The sequence below is a fragment of the Engystomops pustulosus genome, chromosome 6 (genome assembly GCF_040894005.1).
Source record: "Engystomops pustulosus chromosome 6, aEngPut4.maternal, whole genome shotgun sequence".
Lineage (NCBI taxonomy): Eukaryota > Metazoa > Chordata > Amphibia > Anura > Leptodactylidae > Engystomops > Engystomops pustulosus.
Window position 1 is genome coordinate 108408286 of NC_092416.1, and position 18754 is coordinate 108427039.

Genomic DNA, 18754 nt, shown 5'->3' on the forward strand with positions numbered 1-18754 from the left:
CCAAGTATAAGCAGAGACCCCTAATTAGAACACAAAAAAACTGGAAAAACCTATTGACTCGAGTATAAGCTGAGGGTGGGAAATGCATTGGTCACAGCCCCCCAGTATATAGCCTGCCAGCCCCCTGGAGCATATAGCCTGCCAGCCCCCTGGAGCGTATAGCCTGCCAGCCCCCTGGAGCGTATAGCCTGCCAGCCCCCTGGAGCGTATAGCCTGCCTGCCCCCTGGAGCGTATAGCCTGCCTGCCCCCTCAAGTATATAGCTTGCCCCCTCGAGTATATACCCTGCCTGCCTGCTACCCTCGAGTATATACCCTGCCTGCCTGCTACCCTCGAGTATATTATAGCCTGCCTGCTACCCTCGAGTATATTATAGCCTGCCTGCTACCCTCGAGTATATACCCTGCCAGCCCCTCCCGGTCCATTGCAGGCACCATGGCGTCAGCAGCAAGCTGACATAGTGTGTGCCTATGCGGCTGACGTCACAAAGACTGACGGACCAGGACCCGATGTTGGAGCCGCGACAGATATTGGGGTGTGTCAGAAGGAGAGTTCACTTTTTGGTTTTTTTCTTGACTCAAGTAGAATTTTTTTTTTTTTTGTGCTGAAAAACTATGCTTATACTCGAGCATATATGGTATTTCTTTTATATGTTTTTTATTTTATGACAAAACAAAAAACAGTAACTGAAACGTCGGCACACAAAGTGATAAAAACTCTGAAGGTGTAAGTATATATAACGTACAAGATCTGCTTTTGTATATACAGTATTTAAATATCCCTAACTGCTAGCCCTGATCACTAACCCGAATTACTATATATATTCAGCAGCCCTGATCACTAGACCTGCTCACTTATATTCAGTAGCCCAAATCAATAGCCTTATCACACTTTGGCACTTTAATACACTGAGGGGACAGAGCTTTGGTACACGGCTCTGATCCTGTCATTTCTGTCACGAAATATGACAAAATCCGAGCTGGGAACCAGCTCTCCCCTCCTTCTTGAACTGGGATTGGTCAGGCTAGATCCGCTGATCAATCAAAGTGATCGTCGGACAGGGGCGGCTGTGATTGGTCCCTGGCCGATGTCGGTGACAGCTGTAGTCACTGACTTGTCACCATGTGTTTACACATCTTGAACAATGTACAACGATATAGATCGTCTTTTTCCGCAAAGTACCTGCTGAAAAGGACTATCTATATAGCCTTGCGTTGTTAAGGTGTTAAATTAAACTATACACTGTATATATAAGCATATATTCAAAACAACCATCAATGCCATTAAATATTGCATCTTAGCATACATATATCCCATATATTAGTAAATTAATTATCAACTCCGTATCCCTTTCTCTCCCCCCACTCCCCTGGCAAAAGAAAGAAAAAAAAAATACAAAGGCCCCACAGAATAAATAATCAAGATGTTAAAGGGTACCAAATTCCAGTTTTTATCCATTTCCATTTTTCACAGGTTCTAGCCCATTTCTTCATCATGCGCTTTTTTTTTTACAAATTGTTTAATCTTAAAAGAAAAGTTCAACCACCTTTGAACCTTCAAAGTCTTACCACTATTACTACACCATTCTTTAACTATAAGTACTTTAGCTAACATCAGCAACCAAAGAATAAATTGACTGATGAACAGTTCTACTCTCAGAGGTGCTGATTCTTCCAATTTAGATTAAGATTATTTGGATTAAGAGAGAGATCTAAAGTACTATTCATCTGTTGAAATATTTTACTCCAGATTTGTAAGTTTCTGGACAGTATCATATAACATGTATAAAATCAGCCTCTACCTCTCCACATCTATTACATTTGGACGATTCCCTAACTTTCAACTTATATATCCAGATAAATCGAGGAGAGTAATATAACATATAAAGAATCTTTACCTGAATCAATGTATGATTTTCATTTATTGAACCTTCCCTTACTTTTCTGTAGATCCCTCCCAACTCCTTCTCCCGACATCACTCCTACCCATCTTTGCCATTTCTCCTGTGATCTGTGTGACACCCGTTCAAAGTGACCCCTAACCAAAAACTTGTAAATATCTACAATTGATCCTTTCCTTTTACTTGTGTTTTGCCAAAATTCTATACACTGATGTGATTGTATTTCTAAACTTTTTACTCACTTAATAGTGTGTACTAATTGAAAATTTCAAAAAATCATTCACCTTTTGAAAAATTTTCTTTCATAAAATCAAAACTTACTACCCTTCCATTTACTAATATCTGTGAAAAATAACAAATCTCCTTTTCCCCAGAAAATTGAGTCTGGTAAAATTACCTAGTTCAGGGAATTCATAATTGTTCCATAGTGAGGTGCATTCTAATATACCATTAATGTGTAACATTTTCTTAACCTCTTTCCAGCCCTTAACCCCTTCCCGACATTTGACGTAATAGTACTGCATCGCGGGAGGTGCGCTCCCGCAAAATGCAGTACTATTACGTCAAGTTTCTGGCGCCGGCTCCTGAACGGAGCCGGCGCCAGAAGCTGCGGGTGTCGGCTATATATTATAGCTGACACCCGCCTCTAACACCCGCGATCGGAGATTTCTCCGATCGCGGGTGTTAACCCCTAACACGCCGTGGTCGCGCTGACCGCGGCGTGTTAGAGGCATTTAAAGTTACCTGAAGTTGAATCGGACCCCCCTGCGGCGCTTACCGGCGGGGTCCGCTGCTCCGATCGCAGCCCCGGGACTGCCGGTGCCCGGGGCTGCGAGATCTCCCTCCGGAAGCCGGGTCCGTGCCTCCTGGCAGGACCCGGCTGTAAGACACTGGGCATGCGCAGCATGCTCAGTGTCTTACATTACACAGTGCAATACATCTATATTGCACTGTGTAACCTGTAAAAAAGCTTGAACAAGTGATCAGAAGATCACTTGTTCAAGCTTAGATGTCAGTAACAGTAAAAAAAGTAAAAATAAATAAATAAATGTTTTTTACAATAAAAATAAATAATAAAAGAAAGTGAAAGTCCCCCCAAACACCACATTTCCCTTTACACAAGTAATAAAGTATAAAAAACACTAAATCACGAAAAAACCCCACTTATTTGGTATCGATGCGTCCGTAACAATCTGTACAATAAATCCTAGTCATAATTGGACCCGCTCGGTGAACGTGGTAAAAAAAAAAACCCCCAAAACTTGACAAAAATTAAAACTTTTTATCAAATTGCTTTACAAAAAATGTTCTAAAAAGTGATCCGAAAAAGTTACAAGCACTAAAATGATACCAATAAAAAGAGCAACTTGTCACTCAAAAAATAAGCTTACAACCAGCTCCGTAAACCAAAAAATACTATAATTATGCCGCTATAAAAATGGCAATACTAAAACAAATGCAATTTTTTCTATTCTAGTTTTCCTTCAATAAAATTGGACAAATAAAAATAAAACTATATAAATGAGGTATCACCGTAATCGTAGTGATCCGTAGAATAAAGATAATATATTATTGTTATGCTACAGTGAACACCCCGCCCCCAAAAATGCTAAAAATCCAAAAGAATTGATGATTTTATTTTCCTCCACACGTAAAAAGTTAATAAAATTGCTTCAATAAGCTAAAAACCCACTAAAATTAAGTTTTTTTCACAGTGCATCTCGTCTCGCAAAAAATAAGCCCTTATTTGTCTAAATTGCTTAAAAATTAAATAAAGATTGTATAGCCTATTCCCAACGAGCGTTGTTATAGAACGGTGCGGCGGGTAGTGACTTTCCAACACCGGTCAGGGTAAGACGGCGGCTGTTCACTGATCGGGGTAAGACGGTGGCTGTTCCTGACAGCCATCCATCCTGCCCCATGGACCAGAAGGGTTACGTCCCCCCCACACACCCCCAGTTTATTATTGCTGCTATTGGCTCATCAATTCAGATGAGCCAATAGCAGCGAATTTACTTATGACGTCAGTAATACCGGTCACCATGTCTGTAGACACGGTGATCGGGGCAGGGTGGCGGCTGTTCCTGACAGCCACCAATTTTGCCTTGCGGTCCAGAGGGGTTTTGTTGCCCCCCTCTGTCCATGTTTGCCGCTATTGGCTGGTCGATTTGGTCCAGCCAAAAGCAGCAATATTTGTCACAATGGGCATTGCTAGGGTGAATAAGAGCAACACTTGGCGATAATTTCCCTACGAAAAACGAAGATATGGTACAAAAGTGCTGGCCGTGCACATTGTACAGATGATGCTGTACAACTCTTACGAGCTGTTCCAATGTGCATGTCCTGTCGTATCATTTCTCCGTTTTCAAGAGGAAGATATTAGGAAACTAATATTGGGACAAGAAGGACGGGGCCCCAGTACCTCTGGTTTAGATGTTCCTGTGTTTTGCCAGGACAGCATTTTCCCTGTGAATTCTGCTGCTTCTAATGGTAGGACTCAATAAACAGTCTGTTCCAAAAGAGAAGTTAGGATGGACACTACATACTACTAAGAGACCTGCGACAACTCCAGAGTGACAAAAGTTTAGTTGGTCCCTTGATATATACTACCTCCTTATACACTAGACATTCACAATTCACACCCAACCTATTGTGAATTAATTTTGGTAAAATGAATAATTGTAACAACTTATGTCCCGTTGCTCCCTATACCCCTCCATTATTTCATAAGGGGCGCCACATAACGGGCACTGAACTTTCCAGAAATAATTGAAATTTCCATCTTGGACTCCATTGCACATCATATTTGGAAACCACCTGTATGTCCAAAATGCTCATTTCACCACGTGTATTACACTACACCACATATTACACCTTGCTATATTCCCCAAGGGGTGTACATTCAACAATTATGGTCACTTTTCGGGTTTTCCTCTGTTTTGGTACCACTACGGCTCTCCAAATGTATCCTGACACATGTGAAGGATTTGGCCTCTAAAAGACAAACATCCCTCTTTTCCTCTACTGTGCGCCCATAAAGCATTTTATATGCACATGTGGGGTACTTCTACACTCGGGAGAAATAGTTTTACACCTTTTTTGGGGTTAATATATTATCCCTTGTGGCTTACATAAATTAGGGGTAAAGTGACATTTATAGGAAAATTTTCACCTTTTTAATGATTAGGGCCTAATTGGATCATTCACCTGTAGGGGCAAATACATATATTACACATTGCAAAATTCTCTAAGGGGTGTGCGTTCAAAAATTAGGGTCACTTTTCAGATTCTTCTCTGTTTTATACCACTAGGGTTCTCCAAATGCATGTCAAACATTTCTGTCAAATTTGGCTTCTAAAAGGCAAACATTCCCCTTTCCTTTTACTGTGCGCCCATACAACATTTTATATACACATGTGGGGTACTTCTACACTTGAGAGAAATAGGTTTACACATTTTGGGGGGTTATTACATATTTTTATCCCTTGTGGCTATATTAGGAGTAAAATGACCTTTATAAGAAAATGTTCACCTTTTATCTATTTAAGTCCTAATTAAATCAAACACCTTTACGGACAAATACACATATTACACCTTGCTAAATTCTCTAAGGGGTGTGCTTTCCAAAATGGTGACACTTGTTGGGGTTCCCCTCTGTCTTGGTACCACTACGGCTCTCTAAATGCATCCTGACACATGTAAAGGATGTCTGTCAAATTTGGCTTCTAAAAGGCCAACGCCCCTCTTTCCCTTCTGAGCTTCACTGCGTACCCATACAACATTTTATTTGCATGTGTGGGGCAATTTTATACTCGGGAGAAATGCTAGTACACATTTTTTGGGGTTGTTTCATCTTTAATGCCTTATGGGATACAAAAATTAGCCGTAAAAGTGACTTTTTTGGGAAAATGTTCACCTTTTTCCTTTTAGGGACCTAATTGAAGCAAACACCTGTAGGGGAAAATACACATATTACACCTTGCTGAATTCTCCAAAGGGTGCACTTTCCAAAATGGTGACACTTGTTGGGGTTCCCCTCTGTTTTGGTACCACTAGGGCTCTCCAAATGCATCCTGACACATGTAAAGGATGATTGTCAAATCTGGCTTCTAAAAGGCCAAAGCCCCTCTTTCCCTTCTGAGCCCTACTGTGTACCCATACAACACTTTATATGCAAAAGTGGTGCAGTTCTGTGCTTAGGAGAAATAGTTTTACACATTTATGGGGTTGTTTCATCTTTTATCCCTTGTGGCTTACAAAAATTTGGGGTAAAAGTGACTTTTTTTTAGAAAATTTTCACCTTTTTTCCCTTTTGGGGCCTAATTGAATCAAACACCTGTTGGGGAAAATACACAAATTAACATTGCTAAACACTCCAAGGGGTGTACTTTCCAAAATGGTGTCTCATGTTGGGGCTTTCCTCTGTTTTGGTACCATTATGGCTCTCCAAATGCATCCTGACACATGAAAACTTTTTCAGCCATATTTGCCCTGCAAAAACAAAACAACGCTCTTTCCATTCCAAGTGCCCCCATGTGCCCGTACAGCAGGGTACAGTGACAAAATGGGTATTGGCATACTCAGGAGGAATTGCCCTCTACAGTGTAAAATGCATTTTCCTTTTTAACCCATTGTGAAGGTGCAAATTTTAGTGTTCAATGAATCTATAGTAAGATAAAATTACATTTCTCCAATTTCACTTTCATTTATCTTTCACCCTCATGAAACGCTCATAGGGTTAACAAAATTCCCAAAGGTAGTTTTGAATATTTTGAGGGGTGTAGTTTCTAAAATGGTGTCATTTGTGGGGGTTTTCTGTCATGTGGGCCTTATAAAGTCACTTCTAACTAAATTGACCCTCCAAAAGTAGGTTTTGATGATTTTCGTGAAAATCTGAAAAATTGCACCTAAAGTTATAAGCCTCCTAACATCCTAAATAAAGGAAAAGAGGTTTGAAAAATGATGCCAAGTTAAAGCAGACATGTGGAAAATATTAGTTATCAAGTTATTTTAGTGATATGACCAACTTTCCAAAAAGTAGAAAATTTTGAATTTGGAAAACAGTTTTTTTCAAAATTTTTGCCAAATTTCCATTTATTTCATAAATAAATACTAAATATATTGATTAAATTTCTCAACCAGCATGAAGTACAATGTGTCACGAAAAAACAATCTCAAAATCAACTGGATATGTTAAAGCGTTCCAAAGTTATAACCACTTAAAAAGACACATGTCAGATTTTAAAAAATGGGCCGTGTCAGGAAGGTGAAAAGTGGCTTCAGCGTTAAGGGGTTAAACATAGCTCCTTTTATAGTAACTTTCTTACCCTCTTTGTGATCTATAATTCTTTCCAGTGCTTCAAATACCAAACCCAAATGATTACCTCTTATTATAAGTGCGTTGACGGGGTCGGTCATGTCTTTCCAGCATTCCTATTCGCCCCTCTGCAGTGGATTTATACTAATGCCTAAGCTTAATTATTACTCTTTCTGCCCCATATGAGTTCATTAAGCATAAATCAATCCAAATGGGGCAGGCTGCCCCCCCCCCCAAAAAAAAAGTATTTGGGGTAGGAGAACCATTTTTATCAAATCTATCTGCAAACGAGAGTAGCAACAGCTGGTATAATAACTAGATCACTATACCTGGCATCTCAAATTCGCATGGAATACATGTTGGCGATCACGTGCTGATAGATGCACTGCACATAGCTGGAACTATGTGTCGCGCATGCACTGTGCAGCAATCAAACTACAGTCTCTTCTATGTCTGAAGTTCAATTTCTGAACGTATTGGTAAAGAAAACTATGATGGATGAACCACTCTTTTTGTAAAAACCCACTGACAAGAATAATTTACTAAGATTTGATAGCAATGACCCCACACCGATGCTTGAATCATTCCCTCAGCCAGTTCCTGAGGGTCAAGAGAATCTCCAGCGAACCAGAGGAAAAACTTGACCCTCATGGAAAATAAATTTCATAAACGTGGATATCCCAAACGTGTTATCTCTAAAAATAAACGGATAGCCCTTGACAGGGAACGTAACACCTTGTTGAAATCCAATGTGAATAGGGACAAATATAATTCCCTTTGTCACTACTTGGGGTATGCAGTCACTTCAGTGAGCGACTGACTGCATTTATTTGTAGTAAGTTTTGCTCTGTAATGTGTATTGCGCTCTAGAACTGAGCTAGCTTTATGGATGACCTGGTAACTTATTTACACAACTTCTCAATAATTACTGGGCGCTACTTACATTTAAGGGGTATTCTCATCTGGGCATTCACATTCAGTTTCATTAATCTGCCATATATAAACATTTCTTCAATTGGATGTTATTAAAAAAAATGTTCCTGTGTGAAGAAAATTTCTCATTAATGTAGCTATGTTGTCCCTTAGAAACAAGATAGCTTCCTCGGTTACGACCACGTCACACTCCAGGAGCAGTGGCCAGACATGTGCTATTCAGTAGTGCCTGACTACCTGGCTTCAGCAATCATTACTACAGGACAGCTGCGGAACACGCAGTAACTCCCGGACATTTCATGTACAAAAACTTTTTGTTTATTTGCTCAATCCCTCCAGCAGACGTGGTCGTATCTAGGGACACAGTCTTGTTTCGAAGGGACCATATTACTACACTTATGAGAAATTATCTTCACACAGGAACATTTTTTTAATAACATCTAATTGAAGAAATGTTTATTTATGGCAGATTAATTAATCTGGATGTGAATGCCCAGACGAGAATACCCCTTTAAGGTTTTTTGGTTGCCCAGCTACAATTTTCTATAATATAGAGCACTACTACGATTTTGCTCTACACCCTGTATGCGCTATACATAGTTCCGGCTCTGTGCAGACGCTATCAGCCCGCGATCGCCAACATGTATTCCATGCGGACTTGACACCAGGTACTGTAATCTACTTAATATGTATGTTTTAACATAAATGAATTTTTATTTATTATATACACTTGAACTCTATTATATGATCCCATAACTTTTAATATGATTGCAGATTTTTATAAGCATTATTGTTTTCACCATGTATATTTAGCCACACCCACTTTGGAGATATATACATATTTTTTACAATATGCACATTGCCTGTTCTGAAATAAACCACACCTCCTTATACACCATACTTCATTGGAGTGCCACTTCATATCCTCTGGAGAGGGGTGTGTTTTTATATATATTATTTATGTTTTTATATACATATATATATATATATATATATATATATATGTGTATATACACATGCAGTTTAATTTTATAACTTAACCCCTTACCGACCTGTGACGTATTGGTACATCATACATTGGTTAAGGGAGTATGAAAGGGCTAAACCCTCTCCATACAAGCTGGGTGTTCGCTGCATATTGCAGAAAACACCCATTGGCAACATTCACGATTGGTGCTGTGACCATTGCAGGGAGTGACAATCTATTGCCTGAGGGTGCGTCATTTCTGAACATCTGTTACAATGTGCCAGTGTCTGATCCTACTATATATTGCCATATTACAGTATGGCAGTATATGGGGATTTTGCATGTGATCTGTCAGGTAACATCCCTTTTACCTAATATAGAAATAAAAAAATCATAACATGCTAGATATTGCTGCGTCCCAATATGCCGAATCTAACAAAATATAAAAATGGTATTCCCAGTATGACCCGATAACAGAAAGAGTGGCCAATTGTCAAAAACGCTACTTTTTTTGCGATTTTGTAACAAGTTATAATTTCTTTTTATATATACTGTAGTCTCCTATGTTAAATGGGTGAATACAAGTTATATTTTATTATCGGCTTTTATTGTCGGCTTTGCGGCACTGCGTGCCCCCCTGTGTACTTATCACATGAACTTTGAATAAAGACGACTGCTTCCACGATTGGTGAGTGCCACTCCATCTCTTTACTTCTTGTGGAGCATAACAAATTTAGATGGCAAGTGTTTAAAATATAATATATATTTTATAAAATAATTAAATTGAGAGGGGAGTAGCCATTGGTATTTTTATAAAGCACAGTGTTGTCAGTTGGGGTGTGACAGGTATATATTATTTAGGAACACAGTACAGGTGACATTATACTGTAAGTGACCTGTTGTATTTTTAGTTTCACAGTGTGGAAATGGGCTGCATGGTGCTGAAGACATCTGTAGGCGAATACAACATACAACAGCAATAAGTAGTGACTTATTGCTGTAGTATGTTGTATTCGCCAGGAAAAGCCACTTCTGTTCTGTACCGAAAAGCCACTTCTGTTCTGTACCGAAGGAGCAGATCATTACCTGTAAGGTACTAGATGTCACTTCTAAGTCACTAACTGACCTCCAAACACTTTCCACATGCTTCACAATGGTAATTTGTAATGTGCCTTGTGTTGGAGCAGGGGGCAGGACTGACTATTACACATCAGACACAGTAACCAAAACCAAAATAAGAGATGTGTACTATCTTCCTCTATGTCAGAAACCAAATACATATTGTAGATAGAAGCACTTAAATTCACCATGATTTACAATAGATGCCAATGAATTGGAGGTTCCTTTTTGTCATTCTTTTACTATTACAAATGAAAAATAACACAGTGCAGATATTATAGCATAAGTATGACAAAAGGTACCCTTTCATGCTGAAAAACTATTGTAAATAGTAGGGGGTCCCCATTCTAAATATTGTCCGGGGGTTCAGAGGACTCTAGTAACGCCACTCACTAGGGCTTACTGTGCTTCATTGCTGTGGAAATTGAAGCTCATGAAAACCACGAGATGTGGCATGCTCACCAAAGTTGTTTGCACTAGTTCACAACTCACATGCTGCCCAAATGGAAGCAAATATATATGATACAAAAATAACTTGATAACTAAGGTAACTAGCATTTAACAAATGTATGCCTCCATGTTGACTTTTTTTATGCATACTCCCATTTTTGTAGAATGAGGCCTAGAAGTTTAGGTGAGATTTTTCACATTTTTATTAAAAAGATGCATTAAAGCCTCTGGACCTTAGTGATGGACCTTAGCATTCAAGTCACTTTGAAAGGCTAAAATAATAGTAAAAGCACATAAATTACACAATTTTAGAAACTACACCCCTCAACGTAAGTAGAATCACTAAATACTCACTGGTAATTGTTTTTCAAAAACCGTGGCAGCACCACCAGAGAGAGGAAACCCAGGCTTTAAAAGTCCAGCGATCTCACCTTGCCTTGACTGTATGAGACTTTATAAGTGTATGATTAGTTGGTTCCCAACACCATAAAAACTCTCCACACAAGTGAGACACTCAACAAAAGAGGGAGGGAACTTAACTATGCTGTCATGTTTCCAGGAAAGAAAACTTTCAGTGAATAATTACCGATTACCCCCTCACCACAACAGCACCACCAGAGAGAATAACAGTGCTTGGGGGGAAAGAGCCCAACGCCCAAAATAAAGTTCCTGAGAGGCTGCAGCCTCTAGCCGATACAGAAAAGGTGTGAGGGCAGTCCATGTAGCAGCCCAGGATATCTGGTTTATTGGAATCTCTCTAAACTCGGTCCAGGAGGTTGCCAGTGATCTAGTGCAATGGGCCTTCAATCCCTCTGGTAATGGAATGCCTGCAGCAGAATAGGCACCACTCCATCTTTCAAGATCCTTGCATACAAAGGTTTATAGGATAATGCTCCCACTAGTCTGGCTGATGTGGCCGCTACCAGCTGTATTGTCTTCAGGGTCAGCAATCAGAACGATTTAAACAGAATTTCTAACTTCTACGGGAAGAAGGTGGGCATAGAATCAAAACATAATTAAAGATTCCAGCGCCACTAAACGCTGAAAGCATGAATCACCATTAGGCTTCTCATACACGGGAGGTAAAATTATCCCTGCACACTCTGTAGACGTTATCCTTTGATTTTCTAGACACTTTTTTAATGGGAATATCTTTCCTCTAAAAAGCATAAAAAGGCAAAAAAAACAACATGAAAGGAAAGCTGTAATATCACCACCTGGAAGTCACCCGCAAGTCAAACCGTTGCATCTTCCAACTCATAGCAGCAGGTAGTGGGCATACACAGGTACAAAAACAGGTGCAGGCATGGAATGCAGCCAAAGAGTCCAATAGGCTATTATACATATGCAGGTCAGCATACAAAGGGTGAAAGAGCAGCAAAGCACACAATAGAAGGTACATACAGGCATACAGTGCTGCAGAGCAGGAGTGGTGAGCAACAATCCTGGCCGCCGGCTGAGAGCAAGTCCTGCCAAGACTTCTTTAAGTTTCAAATTTCCCCTCCCGCGGCCAAATGCTAGTGGGGCACGAGCGTGGAGTGCCCGTAGCTCGGCCAAGCACTACATGCATCCCCATAAGCTATAGGGGAACAGCGTGCCATTCCTTAATGAATTTTCCCAACAGCTCTGCAGACAAGGCATCCCAGCAACCATCCAACCTCCACTGGCGTCTCCCCACTGGGTAAATGCTCTGAGGGGGAGGTACACGACCGACTGGGCGTCAAACTCCCAATCCCCATAATGCTCCGATGAGCTATAGTGAGAATCACCTAGGAACCCCAATGAGGTTTCTCCTAGGTCTCCCACAGAGTAAGGAAACCACACTGAGGCAAGGTGGATTTCCTGTCCCAGGGGCGGACCCCTATCTTTGGTGATACAGTCGTGGTGAGGGGGTAAAATATTTTATAAAGTTTGTTAACCCTTTAATTGTTTCAAAGAGGATAACACAAAATCAAGTGCAATTTTTAAAATAAAATTTTTACCGGATAAAATACCAAAACGCTCCAAAAAGTTTGATACTCAATCCCTCTCAAGTATGCCAATATCTAATATGTGATGGTAAACTGTTACATGGACACAAACAATGGCATTGAAGGGAAGGTGCAACAATCAGAGCAGATTAGCATTGTCACTTTATAAAGGCTATACAATCTTTATTTTTGTGATAATTTGAACATATAAGAGCTTATTTTCTTATTTTAGATGTACTTTACAAACACTTCATTCAGCTCATCGATGAGATTTGGAGGAAAATTCATCAATTCTAGTATGGGATTTTTTGTACATAGACATATGTACATAGAAGCCCAGTCAGGATAGAGCTAGGAGCAGAGGAAAAGGAAAAGGCGCGTCCGACGCTTTGTCTAGCCTATCCCTATCCTGACTGGGCTTCTATGTTGGACCTATTTTACTTTGTGATGAAATAAATAAGATTCTTTTAAGTGGCGAGTGCCCCGTTGCTTCTTCACATTTTACATGCCAATAGTACTTTTGCTACGAACGCTGAGCACCACCTGAAGGTTCTTCTATATTATTTTTGTGCTGTCTGGGGACCTATATACCTGCACTTTAGACATAGGAGATTAGATAGTGCCCCTTTTTCCTATGCCTCTTTTGCCGTTAACTCTGTGTTCTGCCTGACAGGCAGAAGTAATCAATCACTGCACCAACCCACAGCTGCTTTGAATGAGTGATCCAGCTAAGGTTGATAAATCCTGTCTGGACTGTTCAGGAAGCTCTGTGTAGTATGGCTAGCTGAATGCAATCCAGCTTTCACAAGGTCCTGAATGTTATTGTTTTTTTAGCAAAACCACTCAGCCCAGGAATTAAACAAGATATGCTTCTGCATTAGAGTAGATAAAGCATTCTCAAAGTATGTTTGGTTCATAATGCATGACATTAAATGGTAGATTTCCTTTAAGTCAGGACATTCCTTGTTATTCTAAATAAAAAAAAAAAAACAAACACACTCAAACTTTCTTATTTTATCATCCAGCCATTTCAGATTTGCATTCCAGCCCAATTTGTGGATGCATTAACCAGTATTACCACCATGATGATACTCTACAATCAATTCATGTTGTTAATGGATAAAGATGCTGTACATGCTGTGAAAATAAATTGGGCAACGATCGATACCTCTAGCCTCTGATCAAGTATAAACGTTGGGACATACAAGGTCTGCTGTCAGCGCTTGGCCCATATGTTTATGTCAGCACACTGAGTGTGATGCAAGTTTGACGCATCACACTCACAAGAGTATAAGCGACCTTACCCTCTGTTGCTTTAGGACTGTGTCAGCAAGTCTCTGCAAAAGTGGTCAGCACCTAGATGTTAAACTTTTCCCATACAAAGTCAATTTACCTAATGGTGGGTTGTCCTGAAACACTGATTGTTTAGCTACCATGTTGCTGGTACTTGAGCTCATAGAACTTGTGTAAAAGTCAGAGCCTGCAAGGTCACCAAGAATTGTGTCCAAGTGATCAAGCTCTCCGGCCACCTGAAACAAAGAAAATTGGGAAAGATTACACTTGGAGTTCAGAGATCTTTTGGCTTGCCGAGGTATAAAACCACCACAAAAATATCGTATAGTAATGAAAGGGATCAGAGGAAAAGCAGAGATTAAAATATATGTTTTACTCCTAATTTTTAAAAATCAAAACTCTTAAAAGAACTGGTTAAAAACTCTTGATCTAAACAAACACAGGACTACCCCAGTTGAACACATAATCTTCAAATGCTTTACCATATCCAGGTAATTTTGAGATTGTACTTCAAATTAGTGGAAATATTTGGATGATATCTTTTGAGTTTAATTAAGAAAAGAATAGAAATTTGTCTAAAATTTGGAAAAATTCTCAATTTTCTAAATTCTTTTCTTTTTAAGTACATAGTCATAGCACCCACATAACTTTATAAATAACAGCTCTAATTTTTCTACGTTTTTATTTAGGCTTAGAATTGTGGCCAATGTCATTTTGTGTGCCGGCCAAGCGCGAAGACCCGAAGAGGAGCGGAACCACCCAAAGAGGAGCCGAAGAGGAACGGAAGAACATGAAGCGGCATCTGAAGAGGACTTATGGAAAGGTGAGTACAGTGGGTTTTTTTTTTTTTACTACATGAAGCTGGCAGGCTACATATACTGGGGGGGGTAGCTGGCAGGCTATGTATACTGGGGGGGGGTAGCTGGCAGGCTATGTATACTGGGGGGGGGTAGCTGGCAGGCTATGTATACTGGGGGGGGGTAGCTGGCAGGCTATGTATACTGGGGGGGGTAGCTGGCAGGCTATGTATACTGGGGGGGGGTAGCTGGCAGGCTATGTATACTGGGGGGGGGTAGCTGGCAGGCTATGTATACTGGGGGGGGGTAGCTGGCAGGCTATATAATGGGGGGGGTAGCTGACAAGCTATATAATGGGGGAGCTGGCAGGCTATATAAAATGGGGGGGAGCTGACAGGCTATATACTGGGGGGGGAGCTGGCAGGCTAAATACTGGGGGGGGAGCTGGCAGGCTAAATACTGGGGGGGGGGGGAGCTGGCAGGCTATATAATACAGGGGGCTGGCAGGCTATACTGGGAGGCTGTGACCAATGCATTTCAAACCCTTGACTTATACTTGAGTTTTCCCAGTTTTTTGTGTTAAAATTGTGTACCTCGGCTTTTACTCGAGTATATACGTTTGTATATGTTAACTTTATTATATAGGTCCACCAAGATTACAGAAATACCCCATTTATATATTTTTTTATGGTTACCTTGTTTAGCACAATATAGAACTCATTTGTTGAGAAATTTGCTTGTTTTTGCATCACCATGTTTTTTTAGATACACAGGTGTATTAGGGTTTCCTTTTTTTCTGGACAAGCTGTACTTTTTATTGGTATAATGTCGGGGTAAATGTTACTTTTTGATCACATTTGAGCATTTATTTTAGGAGGTTGGATGTAAAAAAAGCGCAATATTTGCGAGTAACAAAATTTTACTGCGTAGGGGTTCAGTAACAATTTTATTTTATTCTAAAGGTTGCTACGGACATGATGATACCCAAAAGGTAGTGTTTTGTGGCGATTTTCACTTTTTTTATGTAAAATTATATTTTTATGTGATGTGACATTAGGGGATTTTTTTTCATTAACCATATATACTCGAGTATAAGCCGACCCGAGTATAAGCCGAGACCCTTAATTTTACCACAAAAACCTGGTAAAACCTATTGACTCGAGTATAAGCCGAGGGTGGGAAATGCATTGGTCACAGCCCCTTCTCCCAAGTATATAGCCAGCAGCCCCCAGTAGTATATAGCCAGCAACCCCCCAGTATATAGCCAGCCAGCCCCTGCCCCCCATTATATAGCCAGCCAGCCCCTGCCCCCCAGTATATAGCCAGCCAGCCCCTGCCCCCCAGTATATACCCTGCCAGCCCCTGCCCCAGTACATAGCCAGCCAGCCCCAGTATATAGTGTGCTAGCCCCTGTGCCCCAGTATACCGCCTGCCAGCCCCTGTACCACAGTATACAGGCTGCCAGCCCTTGTGCCCCAGTATACAGGCTGCCAGCCCCTGTGCCCCTGTATATAGCCTGCCAGCCCCTCTGCCCCAGTATACAGCCTGCCAGCCCCTCTGCCCCAGTATACCACTTGCCAGCCCATGTGCCCCGGTATACCACCTGCCAGCCCGTGTGCCCCGGTCAATAGCCTGCCAGCCCCTGTGCCCCGGTCATTAGCCTGCCAGCCCCTGTGCCCCGGTCAATAGCCTGCCAGCCCCTGTGCCTCGTTACCGAGCCGGACCCCCGCCCCGTTGATGTAAAAGAAAAAATAATCAAAACTCACCTTTCCGGCGGCCCCCTCAAGTCTTCTGTGTGATCCCGCACTGCCGCTGACTGCGGGATCACACAGAAGACCCGAGGGGGCCGCCGGAAAGGTGAGTTTTGATTATTATTATTTTTTTTTTTCAGCGGCAGGTCCGCACAGCGCTGACATCAGCCGCAGCCGATGTCAGCAATACTATTGCAGCGGCGGCTGATGTCAGTGCTTGTGACCTCTCACGGACCGGCCACGGACCGGCCACTGACCGACGGATCGCACAGAAGACCCAAAGGGGCCGCCGGAAAGGTGAGTTTTGATTTTTTTTTCTTTCTGCTGGTCTTGTTTGACTCGAGTATAAGCCGAGTTTTGTTTTCAGCACATTTTTTGTGCTGAAAAACTCTGCTTATACTCGAGTATATATGGTACACTTTTTTTAAAAACTTTTTTTTTACTGTTTCATTTTGTCCCAGGGTGGAACATGAACAAGTGATCATTTGACTTTATACAACCAATTTAGATCTCACTTAAAGTTGAATTTTTGGATGATGCCACAATTAAAGAAACAAAAACTAGAACGTATTACGCTACCTAACAATATACAAGTAGTGGCTTATAACTGCACAGCAGAGAATACGAGCATAAAGGAAACTACAAGCATAATGTAGCTGAAAGTCCACAATACATACTGAGCAGTTTGAAAATAAAGCTAATTAGACCAGCATCTTAGCGTTAACAGTGCAAATAATGTAAATAAATCACTTCTCACATCCATCTATTCCTATAACAATTTACCAAAACCATCTCCTACATACGTCCCTTTGATCCAAAAAATAAAACAAAGGATTCTCAAACCCTTCAGCCTATTTTGGCCTCTAGGACGCTGTCCCATTTTTAAAATCTGCCCTGTGTCACTATAAGTGCTTATAGCTTTGGAACGCTATAATGTATCCAAGGGATTTTAAGATTGTACTTCAAATTAGTTTGAAAATAAAGAATTTTTCCAAATTAGTTTTTTTCATAACTAAACACAAACAATATCATCCAAGTTCTAAATTCTCTACTTTTGATGCAGATAGTCATAGCACCCAAATAAGTTCATAACTTACATTTCCTAAATGTCTGCATTATGTTGACATAGTGCTTTATGCCTCATATTTTACTAGAATGTTATGAGGCTCAGAATTTGGGTACCATTTCTCAAATTTTTGGGAAAATCACTAAAACCTGTATTCAGCAGGACCTGCTCAACTTTTAATTGACTGTGAGAGGCCTAAATAATAGCTAGACTGGTAAAATTATCCCATTATGGAAATTACACCCCTCAGCGTTGAAAAAGCACATTTAAGAAGTTTGTTAACCCTTCAAGTGTTTTATAGGGGTTAAAACAAAATGGAGGTGTGGTCTACAAATTGTAATATTTTTTGACAATACATTCATTTTGGGTGGAAAATTAAACATTTGCAATGAATTAAATGAAAAAAGGCTCCACAAAGTTTGATACCCAATTCCTCCCGAATTCATACACTGATACCCTTGTATGTGGTGGTAATGCCGTATGGGCGCACGGCTGGGGATAGAAGAGAAAGAGGCGCCATGCAGATCAGATATGAATTTTCACATTGTACAAGCTATAATTTTTTTTCTTTTTTTAATGTGGACCTATAGGGGCTCATTTATTTGCCACATGAGATGCACTTTTCTGGTACATAATTTTGAGGCATCTGTAACTAAATGTTGAGATTTTATTAACTCTTTGGAAGATTTTTTTTGTGGGTTTTTTTGGGCCATTTACCATACCATAAAAATTGTGTTTTATTTTTATTCTATGGGTTGCCACGATTACAAAAATACCTCATTTAAATAGATTACATTTTTTCCCAATTTTACTGAATAAAAACTTATTACGTGAAAATGTTGTCAATTTTAGCATTACAGACTTTCATATGCACAACTTTAACGCTATTTTAACGCTGACAAATCTGGTTAAGGGCTTATTTTTTGAGTGAAGCGTTGTTCTTTTACAGTGCATAACATTTTTTTAATCACTTTTTAGAGCCTTTTTTTTATACTTTAATAAGTGTTTATGGGAAAGTGAGGGGCTTATATTTTTATGTATTTTTTTTTATTTATTCCAATTTTTAAACATTAGCGGTTTTAACTTTTTTTTACTTATACATACTTGAACCAGTGATGCGCTGATGGCTGGTTCAAGTCCAAATACACTGCACTACAATACTTATTCATTGTAGCGCAGTGTAAACTGCATG

General features: G+C 40.2%; 1 protein-coding gene across 14 annotated transcripts in view; it reads right to left on the bottom strand.

The window, feature by feature from the left end:
* The window catches only part of NCOA3 (nuclear receptor coactivator 3), a 393748-nt gene that overhangs the window by 209524 nt on the left and 165470 nt on the right, over window positions 1–18754 (bottom strand). For all 14 annotated transcript variants that reach the window (XM_072110548.1, XM_072110547.1, XM_072110549.1 and 11 more), the window contains one exon: window positions 14049–14184. In XM_072110548.1, coding sequence (XP_071966649.1) covers window positions 14049–14184 — 136 coding nt within the window. The remainder of the gene's footprint in view (window positions 1–14048; window positions 14185–18754) is intronic.